General features: G+C 43.0%; 1 protein-coding gene across 3 annotated transcripts in view; it reads right to left on the bottom strand.

Annotated features, from left to right (window-relative positions):
* Window positions 1-8,744: 8,744 nt before the first annotated feature.
* LOC103154215 (uncharacterized) overlaps window positions 8,745-12,601 on the bottom strand; it is a 16,735-nt gene continuing 12,878 nt past the window's right edge. For all 3 annotated transcript variants that reach the window (XM_016662505.1, XM_016662504.1, XM_016662506.1), the window contains one exon: window positions 8,745-12,554. In XM_016662505.1, coding sequence (XP_016517991.1) covers window positions 12,050-12,554 — 505 coding nt within the window. In that variant the 3' untranslated portion in view covers window positions 8,745-12,049. The remainder of the gene's footprint in view (window positions 12,555-12,601) is intronic.

The raw sequence follows: 12,601 nt of genomic DNA, 5'->3' as shown, positions 1-12,601 counted from the left end.
ACCGCAGCAGAGCACGTCTTTCCCTGTGTACCTATTTCCCTAGAGCGTTTATCTGCTGCCCAGCCAAAACAGTCGATTTTAGCTTTTTCACTCTCCCAGCAAGGTCTCAGTATTCTTACTGCTGTATTATTTTCCTCCTTATGTCCCTGCAAACTTACCCAATAATTCAGCATAATTTGCTTTTGCCTTAAATGTAAATGAATCTCTCCCATTTGTACCTGCACTGCCAAAGATGGAGATGTCTTCAAAGCTCCACAACAGAATCTCAAAGCTTGATTCTGAATAACTTCTAATTTACTAATCACTGTTTTTGCAGCTTGGCCGTAAACTAGACATCCATAGTCCAAAAGACTGATGAGACTGATTCTGTAGGCTGGTAAAAAAAAACCCTGCATAATAAGCTGCCTAAGACCCACCTATTTATACCGTGAAATACCCACATCCCAACTGAAATTAATTAACTAATTAAGTGAATTATTAACCAAAAAACTTATTCTAAATAATGAATTAAACACAAATTCTAATGATAAATCAACTAAGAAATAAACAAAAAATAAGAATAAGCTAAACATTTTTAATTCTAAAATTTAAATGAAATTGGGGAAATAGCTCCTATAGAGAGAGAGAGAGAGAGAAAGAGAGAGAGAGAGAGAGAGACAGAGAGAGAGAGAAAGAGAGAGAGAGAGAGACCGACCTGCTGGTCCAGAGTTAGCAACAGAGAAACCAGTACCTCTCCCCAGTGTCAGAATCTCACTGAGGAAGAAAATGCATCAGGTTTTCTGTCACTTTAATATTTCTGCTATAACTGATGCATATTCACATATAAACTAAGTCAATAGAGTTTAATTTACACTTGTTATAGCTTTGTGTCATGTGGCAGATCTCAGCCAGTTGGTGAGAGAAAAAGTAGATGTTGTTCTCAAAACGCTTGAGCAGCCATCTTTGTAGACAGTCAGGATCCTTCCTGTGGTTTTCCTACCATATGTCAACATTATGTTTCCCAGGGGACATTGCTGCCTCCTTGGTCAAATGCTTTGATGTGTTCAGGATCTCCACACACAAATAAGTCAGACTTACTGACACATTCCAGCCAATCCTTCCGTACTTTAGCCAAAACATACTATGTCAGGATCAGGAATGTGTTTCAAGATCTTCCGGCTGTCCTGGATGGAGAGGTGCATCCTCACAGCATCGTCCCACATCTTTGTCTAGGCAGACAAGTTGTTTCCCCTCTAGGAATCACCATGGCAACGTGAAGCCAAGCTGCACCATGAGTGCTTCGGTTCATCCTGAGGAAAGTGAATGTTGGGAGGAATAACGCCGCCACCCCTGACCTTCATCAGGTCAGGGACTAAGAGTATTCATCGAAAAAGCTCAACATTTTGAAGGCACCAAAGAGCAAAATGAATCTGATTTCAACCAGCAGAGGGCGCAGTCCTCCACTCCTCCCGGGTTTCCCTGCAGAGTGGCCTGATGAGACCAAGTACACCTCGCTGCAGCAAACAGGAAGGGGCGGGACGGACTGCTGTCAGTCTCATACCTTATTTGGAAATGGGACCATTGCAATCCGGAAGTGAAAGGGGCGCTATTTCCTATACTTCCGTTTTTATTTTCTTTTGAAATCTGTGACATACAAACTGGATTCCAAAAAAGTTGGGACACTAAACAAATTGTGAATAAAAACTGAATGCAATGATGTGGAAATGGCAAATGCCAATATTTTATTCGTAATAGAACATAGATGGCAGATCAAAAGTTTAATCTGAGTAAATGTAACATTTTAAAGGAAAAATATGTTGATTCAAAATTTCAGTGTCTACAAATCCCAAAACAGTTGGGACAAGTAGCTGGAAAAAGGAAATTGAACATATAACAAACAGCTGGAAGACCAATTAACACTAATTAGGTCAATTGACAACATGATTGGGTATAAAATGAGCTTCTTAGAGTGTCAGTGTCTCTCTGAAGCCAAGATGGTGAGAGGATCACTGATTCCACCATTGTTGTGCAGAAAGATAGTGCAGCAGTACCAGAATGGTGTTACCCAGCGTAAAATAGCAAAGACTTTTAAGTTATCATCATCAACCGTGCATAACATCATCAAAAGATTCAGAGAATCTAGAACAATCTCTGTGCTTAAGGGTCAAGGCTGTATAACTACTGGATGCTCGTGATCTCCGGGCCCTTAAACGCCACTGCACCTCAAACAGGAATGTCAAGGAAATAACAGCCTGGGCTCAGGAATACTTCCAGAAAGCATCGCCAGTGAACACAATCCACCGTGCCATCCGCCGCTGCCAGCTGAAACTCTACAGTGCAAAGAGGAAGCCATTTCTAAGCAGCTCTACAAGCTCAGCCGAATGCACTGGGCCAGGAGTCATTTAAAATGGAGCGAGGCAAAATGGACGACTGTTCTGTGGTCAGATGAGTCACGATTTGAAGTTCTTTATGGAAGACTGCCATGTCATCTGGACCAGAGAGGACAAGGATAACCCAAGTTGTTATCAACGCTCTGTTCAGAAGCTGCATCACTGATGGTTTGGGGTTGGATGAGAGCTGGTGGCCTGGGCAGCTTGCATGTCTGGAAAGGCCCCATTAAAGCAGAGAACTATGTTCAGGTTCTAGAACAACATCTGCTCCCATCTAGACGTCATCTCTTTCAGGGAAGACCCTGCATTTTTCAACAACATAATGCCAGATCACATTCTGCAGCAATCACAACATCATGGTAGGACAAGGATCCGGGTACTGACATGTCCAGCCTGCAGTCCAGATCTTTCACCTATAGAAAAAATTTGGTGCAACATAAAGAGGAAAGTGTGACAAAAAAGGCCCAAGAGGCCTGTATTAGACATGAATGGAGAGCATTCCTATTTCTAAACTTGAGACACTGGTCTCCTCTGTCCCCAGACGTCTGAGTGTTGTAAGAAGAAGGGGAGATGCCACACAGAAGTAAAAATGGCCGTGTCCCAACTTTTTTGGGATTTGTTGACATCATGAAATTTTGAAACAACATATTTTTCCCTTAAAATGATACATTCTCTCTGTTTGAACTTTTGATCTGTGATTTGTTTTATTGTGAATAAAATATTAGATGTTGGCACCTCCACATCATTGCATTCAGTTTTTATTCACAATTTGTTTAGTGTCTCAACTTTTTTGGAATCCGGTTTGTATTTTCACCTTTAGGAAGGAGTTTCACTCTCAGGATGAATTTGAACTTCTCTTTTATTTACTTCAGTTTAGTTCACAGTTTATAGCAAATTCTGTAGCTTTCGGTGTATTTCTAAATCTTCTCTTTCGTCGTGTAGTGGTATAGAAGTATACCTAATTCTATACAAATAGTTTCCAGGTGAGAAGTTCCGGTTCTTAACCACTGTGTGGTTCGTGTCCGGTGGGCTCTGGCAGCGAAAAGCAACAAATCGCTGGTTGGAGCATGTTGCGCTGATATCCTGGTGGTAGGTGTTCTCTCTCCCTGCACCTGATCTTGGTCAGAAAATCTAAACTGAAGTGTGATCGTAGGTAGGGTAGGTTCTTCTCTTCTGTGTTCCTTCTCTTCCTCTTCTGCATGCTGTGATTCTTGAGTTTGGGTTTTCTCACTGTGTCTGGTCCGGTTTTTTTTTTTCGTTTAGTGGATGCCTATTGACCTTTAACTGCCTTATATTCTTATATTGGATTCAACTCTTGTCATGAGTGGTTGAGGTGGTGAGGAGGATGTACGAATATGACGTTTTAATAAAGATGATGCTCGAAACAAACACTTTCCTGAGGGAAAAGGCCTCAGGAAGGGGAAAGCTTTCTGATGTTCCCTGTATGCCTGTTTGATTTTACACGTCTCTCGATGGCACGACCAGCGGTTTTCATATTCCGCAGCTCACTGGTATACCAAGGGGCTGAACGGGAGAAAGACACCAGTCTAGACTTAAGAGGAGCATGGAGCTCCAAAAGCTCCTGAAGAGATTGATTGTAATAGTCCACAGAATCATTTACTGATAGGTGATTAACAGCAGACAGAGTGAAGGTCAGAGGACGCAGCCTCAGTGGAAATGTTTTTCAGATCATGGAACTGAAAAAAAAGTTTTGCGTCCGGAACAGACAACCTTGAGGGAATGCCTAATGAGATGACACTATGGTCAGAAACACCCAGATCATAAACAGATAAGTTGCTAATAGTGTCCGTGATCACCAAGTCCAGAATGTGTCCCCTGTTGTGAGTGGGGGCATCAACATGCTGAATGAGATTAAGTGAGTCCAAAAGAAACTTAAAATCTGCCACCAAAGGAGAAAATGAGTCATCAATGNGAGGCGCAGCCAGTATCAGCAGCCATGAGAGCATCATTAGTAACTCTTAGCAGCACAGTCTCAGTGCTATGAGCAGGACGGAACCCAGATTGAAATTTGTCATACAGAGAATTTCTTTGAAGGTGGCGCTGGAGTTGGGCAGCCACTGCCTTTTCCAGCACTTTAGGAAGAAAAGGAAGATGAGAAACAATGCGATAATTGGAAAAGGAATCAGGATCAAGTGGGGTTTTTTTAGAAGGTGTTTAATGATGGCAGTTTTAAGAGACAAAGGGTCATGGATTTATTTATTATTGGAGTAATTAATGGGATTATCACAGCATGATTTGATTTTATAAGTGAAGAGGGAAAATGATCAAGTGCACAGAAAGAAGGTTTCATTCCCTTAAGGAAGGTCTCTACCTCACTTTGAGCAAGGTCATCAAAGCAGTTCAACCCAAAAGGCACATAAGCAGAGGCCAGTCGGGAATCGGATACCAGGAAACTGAAGTCTAATCGAATTTACTTTGTTTTTGAAAAATGACAGAAACAAATTGCATTTTTGAGTCATATCTTCAGCATAGATTTGTTTGTGGGGATTAAAGAGGTGATGTATTGTAGAGAGAAGCTGTTTAGAGTTTCCCAGACAGCTATTGATAATGTTGGAATAATACTTGGACCACGCTTTCCTGAGGGAAAAGGCCTCAGGAAAGGGAATGCTTTCTGATGTTCCCTGTATGCCTGTTTATGAACAGAGAGACCGGATGATTTTACACGTCTCTCAATGGCACGACCAGCGGTTTTCATATTCCGCAGCTCACTGGTACACCAAGGGGCTGAACGGGAGAAAGACACCAGTCTCGACTTAAGAGGAGCATGGAGCTCCAAAAGCTCCTGAAGAGATTGATTGTAATAGTCCACAGAATCATTTACTGATAGGTGGTTAACAGCAGACAGAGAGTGAAGGTCAGAGGACACAGCCTCAGTGGAAATGTTTTTCAGATCATGGAACTGAATAAAACGTTTTGCATCCAGAACAGACAACCTTGAGGGAATGCCTAATGAGAGGACACTCATCACAGATCATAAACAGAGAAGTTGCTAATAGTGTCCATGATCACCAAGTCCAGAATGTGTCCCGTTGTGAGTGGGGGCATCAACATGCTGAATGAGATTAAGCGAGTCCAAAAGAAACTTAAAATCTGCCACCAAAGGAGAAAATGAGTCATCAATGTGAACATTATTATTAGCATTATGTGCACGCTCACATGGACTNTCAACTTTTTTGGAATCCGGTTTGTATTTTCACCTTTAGGAAGGAGTTTCACTCTCAGCATGAATTTGAACTTCTCTTTTATTTACTTCAGCGCAGCTCAAAGTTTATAGCAAATTCTGTAGCTTTCGGTGTATTTCTAAATCTGCTCCTTAGTCGTGTAGTGGTATAGAAGTATACCTAATTCTATACAAATAGTTTCCAGGTGAGAAGTTCCGGTTCTTAACCACTGTGTGGTTCGTGTCCGGTGGGCTCTGGCAGCGAAAAGCAACAAATCGCTGGTTGGAGCATGTTGCGCTGATATCCTGGTGGTAGGTGTTCTCTCTCCCTGCACCTGATCTTGGTCAGAAAATCTAAACTGAAGTGTGATCGTAGGTAGGGTAGGTTCTTCTCTTCTGTGTTCCTTCTCTTCCTCTTCTGCATGCTGTGATTCTTGAGTTTGGGTTTTCTCACTGTGTCTGGTCCGGTTTTTTTTTTTCGTTTAGTGGATGCCTATTGACCTTTAACTGCCTTATATTCTTATATTGGATTCAACTCTTGTCATGAGTGGTTGAGGTGGTGAGGAGGATGTACGAATATGACGTTTTAATAAAGATGATGCTCGAAACAAACACTTTCCTGAGGGAAAAGGCCTCAGGAAGGGGAAAGCTTTCTGATGTTCCCTGTATGCCTGTTTGATTTTACACGTCTCTCGATGGCACGACCAGCGGTTTTCATATTCCGCAGCTCACTGGTATACCAAGGGGCTGAACGGGAGAAAGACACCAGTCTAGACTTAAGAGGAGCATGGAGCTCCAAAAGCTCCTGAAGAGATTGATTGTAATAGTCCACAGAATCATTTACTGATAGGTGATTAACAGCAGACAGAGTGAAGGTCAGAGGACGCAGCCTCAGTGGAAATGTTTTTCAGATCATGGAACTGAAAAAAAAGTTTTGCGTCCGGAACAGACAACCTTGAGGGAATGCCTAATGAGATGACACTATGGTCAGAAACACCCAGATCATAAACAGATAAGTTGCTAATAGTGTCCGTGATCACCAAGTCCAGAATGTGTCCCCTGTTGTGAGTGGGGGCATCAACATGCTGAATGAGATTAAGTGAGTCCAAAAGAAACTTAAAATCTGCCACCAAAGGAGAAAATGAGTCATCAATGTGAACATTATTATTAGCATTATGTGCATGCTCACATGGACTGAACCTGGCCGGGATTAGAACTCACAACCTTCTCAGGAACATGCAGCCCTCAGCTAACAGCCTGAGCGGCACCAGAGCCAGTACCAGACATGGTCCAGGACCAGAACCATATTTCAATATTGGGGAGCTGGTTCTAGTCCATTACCGGTCCAGAGCTGGACTGGGTCAGAGTTCTGAGACCCTCGTATTAAGAACATTGGTAACACTTTATTTGACGGGGTGTGCATAAGACTGACATGACAGTGTCATGAACATGAAGTGTCATTCGGTCAATAATGACACTTTTAATGCAAAGTTGGCATTTTTACTAAACTTTTCATTATTTTTATTATTTACTGAATGACACTTCATGTTCATGACAGTGTCGTGTCAGTCTTATGCACACCCCGTCAAAGTTTTACCAGAACATCTTCAGTCATTCAGAACCAGAACCCCCTGAGGTACAAACCTGGACCAAGAGCTTTGGTTCGGTCAGGCCTGAGACGGGCCAGACCAGAACATAAAGATGGTTACGCCCGGGTTCCTTCCAGGTTCTGCAGGGGGAACCGGCTCAGTTTGCCAGGAGGTCCAACTTCTAAGCCCACATGGTTCCCCTCTGAGCTGCAGCCCAGGCCTTTAGTAGATCCACTGCCGGTTCTGCTGGCGCAAACAGGGACCACTGGGCCCGGTTCTGGTGGTTATGGACTCCAGACCAGTGATGACCCGATGATCACCCAGTACCACCTGGAATCATGATTAACATGATGCACACTAACGCAACATGTTGTGTTTTAGTAGGACATGAAGCCAGTCCAGAACCAGTCTGGACTGGTGGTAACTGGGTGATCCAGCTCAGTAAACCAGCAGAACCTCCGCGGCGCCGCAGGAACTGGCTCACAGATAAAATATTCATCATGGCAGCTTGTCTCCCTCTCTGGCCTCATTCACAGCGCTCCAATTAATCAGCCTGAAATAGACGGACAGACCTACATCCCCCACCCCAACAGACCTACATCCCCCACAGACCAGCTAACACTCAGATGGCAGCAGGGGGCAGCAGAGAGTCGGAGCGGTTCTGGTCCTGCTTCCAGCATGAAATGAAACGTGATGCCAGATCGTCATGGAGTCACTAGTTTTCCTCTGTCATAAAAACAGTCATCATTGTGGTGTTGGTGAGTTTCTGACATATTTCTTACCAAGTTACAGTTAAACCGATGGTGCCTGATCATTTTCAATGTGTGAAACTTCAGCACCTTAACAGCTGACGATTCGGGCTCTAGTTGGCGAACATGGTGTCTCCAGGAGTCCAAATACTCTTTCAAAGATCTTCCTGTCATATCAGGTTTATTAGTCCTTGACATGTCTGACTGTGTTGCCATGGTTTCACCCGTTTTTCCTCCAGGATGGCTGGTCCTTTTTGTCTTCTCTCCAGTATTGAGAGTAAATATGCTACGTAGATGTTTACATTACCAGCTAAAAAAACAAAACAAAAAACACACAATTTAACAATATTACTAATTCTAAAGTTCTTTGACTTTCTGTCGTTAAAAGAAAGTCGACAGAAAGTCGACTTTCTTTTCTTTTTAAGAAACTTAAAATGCTTGAAGTTTCTTAAAGCATTTCAAGAAACTTTTAGCAAAACTATATTGAAAAGCTTTGCTGTTGGGACTAAATAATACAAATTTGTAAGATGAGGTGTAAATTACAACACAGATTGTGAGCCAAGTTTCTGCTGCAGCTAACCACAGCAGCTAACTTCATTAGTACTGAAGTTAGCAATTAGCTTGAGGACTTGGAAGATTTTTATCAAAATTTTGATAACCTAATTTCTTACAATTGATCACAAATTAAAACAAGAAAAGAATTGCATGCTTACTGTTCTAATGCTAATGCTTAGTTAGCCTTACTTAGAGCAACCAATGCTGCAAGTATAAGTTGCAAATACAACTAAACCAAACATTTAGTTACTTGGTTTATCTTAAAATATGATGAAGAAGTGAAAGAGATAATCAGGCAGAAGAAAGTTCATTCTTTATTTGAACATTAATGCGTTCCAACTAATTCTGGAAAAATGGCACACAGAAAAAAACGATTTTCACATAATTATTATTTGTCTCCCCTTGAAAATGCATCCAAGGTCTGGACTGTTCATCACCACAAAGCTTCAACAGTGATCAGCAAAGTTGTACAAAAACATTCAGTAGAATGTGATTGGCCGTTTGTCCAAAGTCTGTCACAGTGAAACTAGATGTCTTACCATAGTTTAGTGATTCATCCGCTCATCTGACTGGAGCGCTCTAAGGTTCAGACAGAAATTAAAGCAAGCTATCAGACTGCTGATTCCCAAATGTCTGAGACCTTGTAGAGGATCACACAAAGTGTTCTTTAAAGGAACTTTTAAAACATTTAGTCCTGATTCATGAATAACAGTTTGCTTTAGCGATCCGTAAGGATCCGGCTTTTAGGAAACCCAAGACTTTCAAGTTTGTTATTGGGATTAGTTGCAACTGATTATTGATCAGTGACATCCAGGATTACACTTTGGTATAACAAGACTTTGGGGTAAAAATCAGACATATTTGGACTAATTTTACTGATCAAATGAGAAATATTGATTGTGTTTGATGGCTGTGTACTGGCATCTCAGCTGCTATATACATGAAACTCTTCTTCTGTGGTGTAACAATATATGTGCCATGCAGCGTGAAGCCCAGGTTCAGGGTCAGCAAATAGCAATTAATGAAGAATGCGTTTTTTCTTTCTTTTTGGCCATTAAGATGCTAAAATCATTGGCAGAGAGCTTTAATTAGTGGCCTGAAGCAGCGTTATCCGACCCACAAGAACTGGAGCTTTCTGGAAACTCCAGTTTTTGTTGAGCTTACTCCCAGCAGTTCCACTTCCATACAACTAAAGGATGTTTATCCACCTCTAGAAGACTCCACCAGCTGTTGACAAGTGGATGAATTGTGAGCCACATGGCTTTCCGTACATCCCACAGGCTGCATGGTGCATCTGTAGTTTACTGACAGCTCCAAAACATCCCGTACTGTCAATTAATTGCAAACAGGCACATCTTCACAGACCAAACATCGTCATATTTCAGAGCCAGCAAGTAAAACATATAAATAAATGAAAGCAGATGATTAATTTGAACACCATGTATGGAAGCTAACGCAGCAGCGGTCACAGCACTATCTGGTTATCGCTCAATGATCGCATAGTTTTCTTGACAATGGGGGTCTTTGAATGAATTTGCAGCTAATACTTAACCTCCTTCACTGCAAAGATCTGCTCTGCAGTTAAGGTAAGGAGTGCTGTGGAAGTAAACAGGAAGGGAGGACAGATGTCTGGAACCCTGGATTTAAGGAGAACGAATGAAGCTAAAGCTGAAGGAAGAGGATGCAGTACCAGCTGAGCCACACCTTGGCTGATGGATGGAGCAGTGATTCAATGGCTAAGGTCAGGTGTTGTTTGTTAGCATAACGTTTTCTCATCATATGAGTGATCTGTCAGCACAAAACATCTGCTGAAGTCTGCAGATCGTGTTCAATAGGATGAAGGTTAGGGGTCATCAACAACTGCTTTCTTCAGTTGCTGATGACCAACATGATCATTAGCTGTGTCTGTAGCTTGCTATTTCTCTGTGTGTGAGCTAAATGAAGAAGAGAATCACTGACAGCCACTGCTGTCAGACTATTTCAGCTTCCCTTCCAACCCACACATGTGCAGCATTAGCCTTCAGTGACTCTTTAGAGCCACGCTTCTTGTTGTTGAGAGGAAACTAACCGGCAACGGACTGGACACGTGTCGGCAGAGCGACAGGCTGCAGCTAAAGCTCATTATGTGGAGAAAGTGGAACTTGCACAATCACTGCATGGCTCACTCATGACGGCTGTTAGGGAGAATGGAGTACTGGAGGAAGAATGCTGGTCAGAACTGGAGCAGCCCTTACGTCATTAAGCAGCTTTTAAACCCTCCACAGCTTGCCGGATTGTTAAGTCTCTTGACTCCTACCTGGATGAATCACTAGAGATTCTGCTAAACACAGATACCCGACTTCACTGTTCCAAATAAAACGCCATTAGTCTCTTTTTCTATTCAAGCTTTTTACATTCAATCAGAGAAAATTGAGAGTTTTATTTCCATTTGCTGTCAAAACAGGAACGACGCCAATTTCACCCTGAGCAGCAACTCACCAGGCAACACCACCAGAACCTTCATAAGTCATGTTTCTGTTTGATTTTCACTGCTGGAGGACTTCCTGATTTCTGTCCAATCAGAGCCCAGAGAGCAAAGACACGCCCACTAACAGATAAACCTGTTTGTTCATGTTTGGACCACAGATGGTTCTGATTCCGTTCTGCTGGTCCAGTTTAGCACTGCAGTGACTCCCAGTTGGACCTTCGATCAGAGGGTCTGGATGAGGCGACACATCTACCGATGATGATGGTGATGCTGGAATCTAGAAATGGTTCTCTGGTTCTGCTCAGTTCTGACCATGTTTAAGAACCGATCTTGTTTACTGCAGGCTAGGGTTAGCCTAGCGACCAGCTGCTCTGACTCATGAACTTTGAACCTCCAGCACTGCATGTGAAAGGTTCGGCTGGGTGTATGTATATATATGAGCCTCTGTGGATCAGAGAAAAGCTTGATGCATTTGGAAACCGGGTCTGGACTAATGTGACTCATGATGGAAGCAGCTGAGTTTAACTTTGTATTATTGATAAAATGCCTAACTTGCAGAAGGGTTATGTAACAAAAGCTGTGAAAACATGGAAACGGACCGGACTGAGCCACATCCAGAACCGTTTCTATCAGAATCCGGCTGCATTCTGCTAAATATGGCCGCAGATACACAGCAGAAAGCGGTTTGCTCCATGACAACATTCATTATCTGAGTCTAGAAGAAGAAACATCCTCTGCGCACATTCATTACAGCTATATATATGTATATTTATCTATATCTCAAAGATCAAAATATATTATTGAAACACTATTAAATACTGTAAAGTGGAATATGATTATAAAAGACATAGTCAACATGAGAAGCAGAGTAATGAGTATCGGTATCGCCCCGGAAGTTGTTTGGGTTTCCATTCATTCACCAGAACTGAGCCCAAACAACCTTTAAGAAAAGAAATGAAGATAAATGTTCTCACCCTGTTGTCTCAGAACCGGGCCAGAACCAAGTCCACTATCTATACATGAGAATCTGTGGGCTAGTCTAAGGAAAAGCAACAACTCTAATGCAGCTTGTACAAGGCTGGAGAAGGCAACCGTAGCAACAGCAACAAGATCAGCTGGTACTTTCTACCTGCCAGGAATCACCCTGACGAAGATGAGGATGGAGATGAAGATGATGAAGAGGAAGTGGAGAGTGGGTGTCCATCCCCTCCTCCGGTTTCTGGGAGTCGTGGCGGGCCCTTCTCCTTCCTGCTTCCGGTGCAGACGGACCTCTGGGCTGGTTTGAACTGCCAGGTCACCTTCTTGGTGGACTGTTGCTCTGAAGACGTCTCTGTCTTCACTGCTGGAGACTCGGACCGAGTTTCTGTCTCCGCTGCACCGCCGGGGAGTTTTCCGGACCTCCCGCAGCTGTGCCTGTCTGGCTCTGTGAACAGCTCTTCCAGAACCTCGGGCTCAGTCGCTTCTCCGAACATGTCCCAGTCTGACCCGACAGGAGCTCTCCGGGACCGGCCGGCGGACCTGGAGGAGCGACTGGGATCGGAGTCAGACAGGTCAGAGTCCCAGTCGCTGTCCCCAGCCACTGAGCCGCATCCCAGAACCGATACATCAACTGGACCAGAACCAGAACTCTCAGAATCCGAGTCCCTGGAAGGATTCAGAAAAAAGAATCAAAGAAACTTTTCACAGGGCTG

Source organism: Poecilia formosa, unplaced genomic scaffold, assembly GCF_000485575.1.
Source record: "Poecilia formosa unplaced genomic scaffold, Poecilia_formosa-5.1.2 Scaffold376, whole genome shotgun sequence".
Lineage (NCBI taxonomy): Eukaryota > Metazoa > Chordata > Actinopteri > Cyprinodontiformes > Poeciliidae > Poecilia > Poecilia formosa.
The sequence above is the reverse complement of the archived record's forward strand: the minus strand, read 5'-3'. Positions and strand labels throughout refer to the sequence as shown.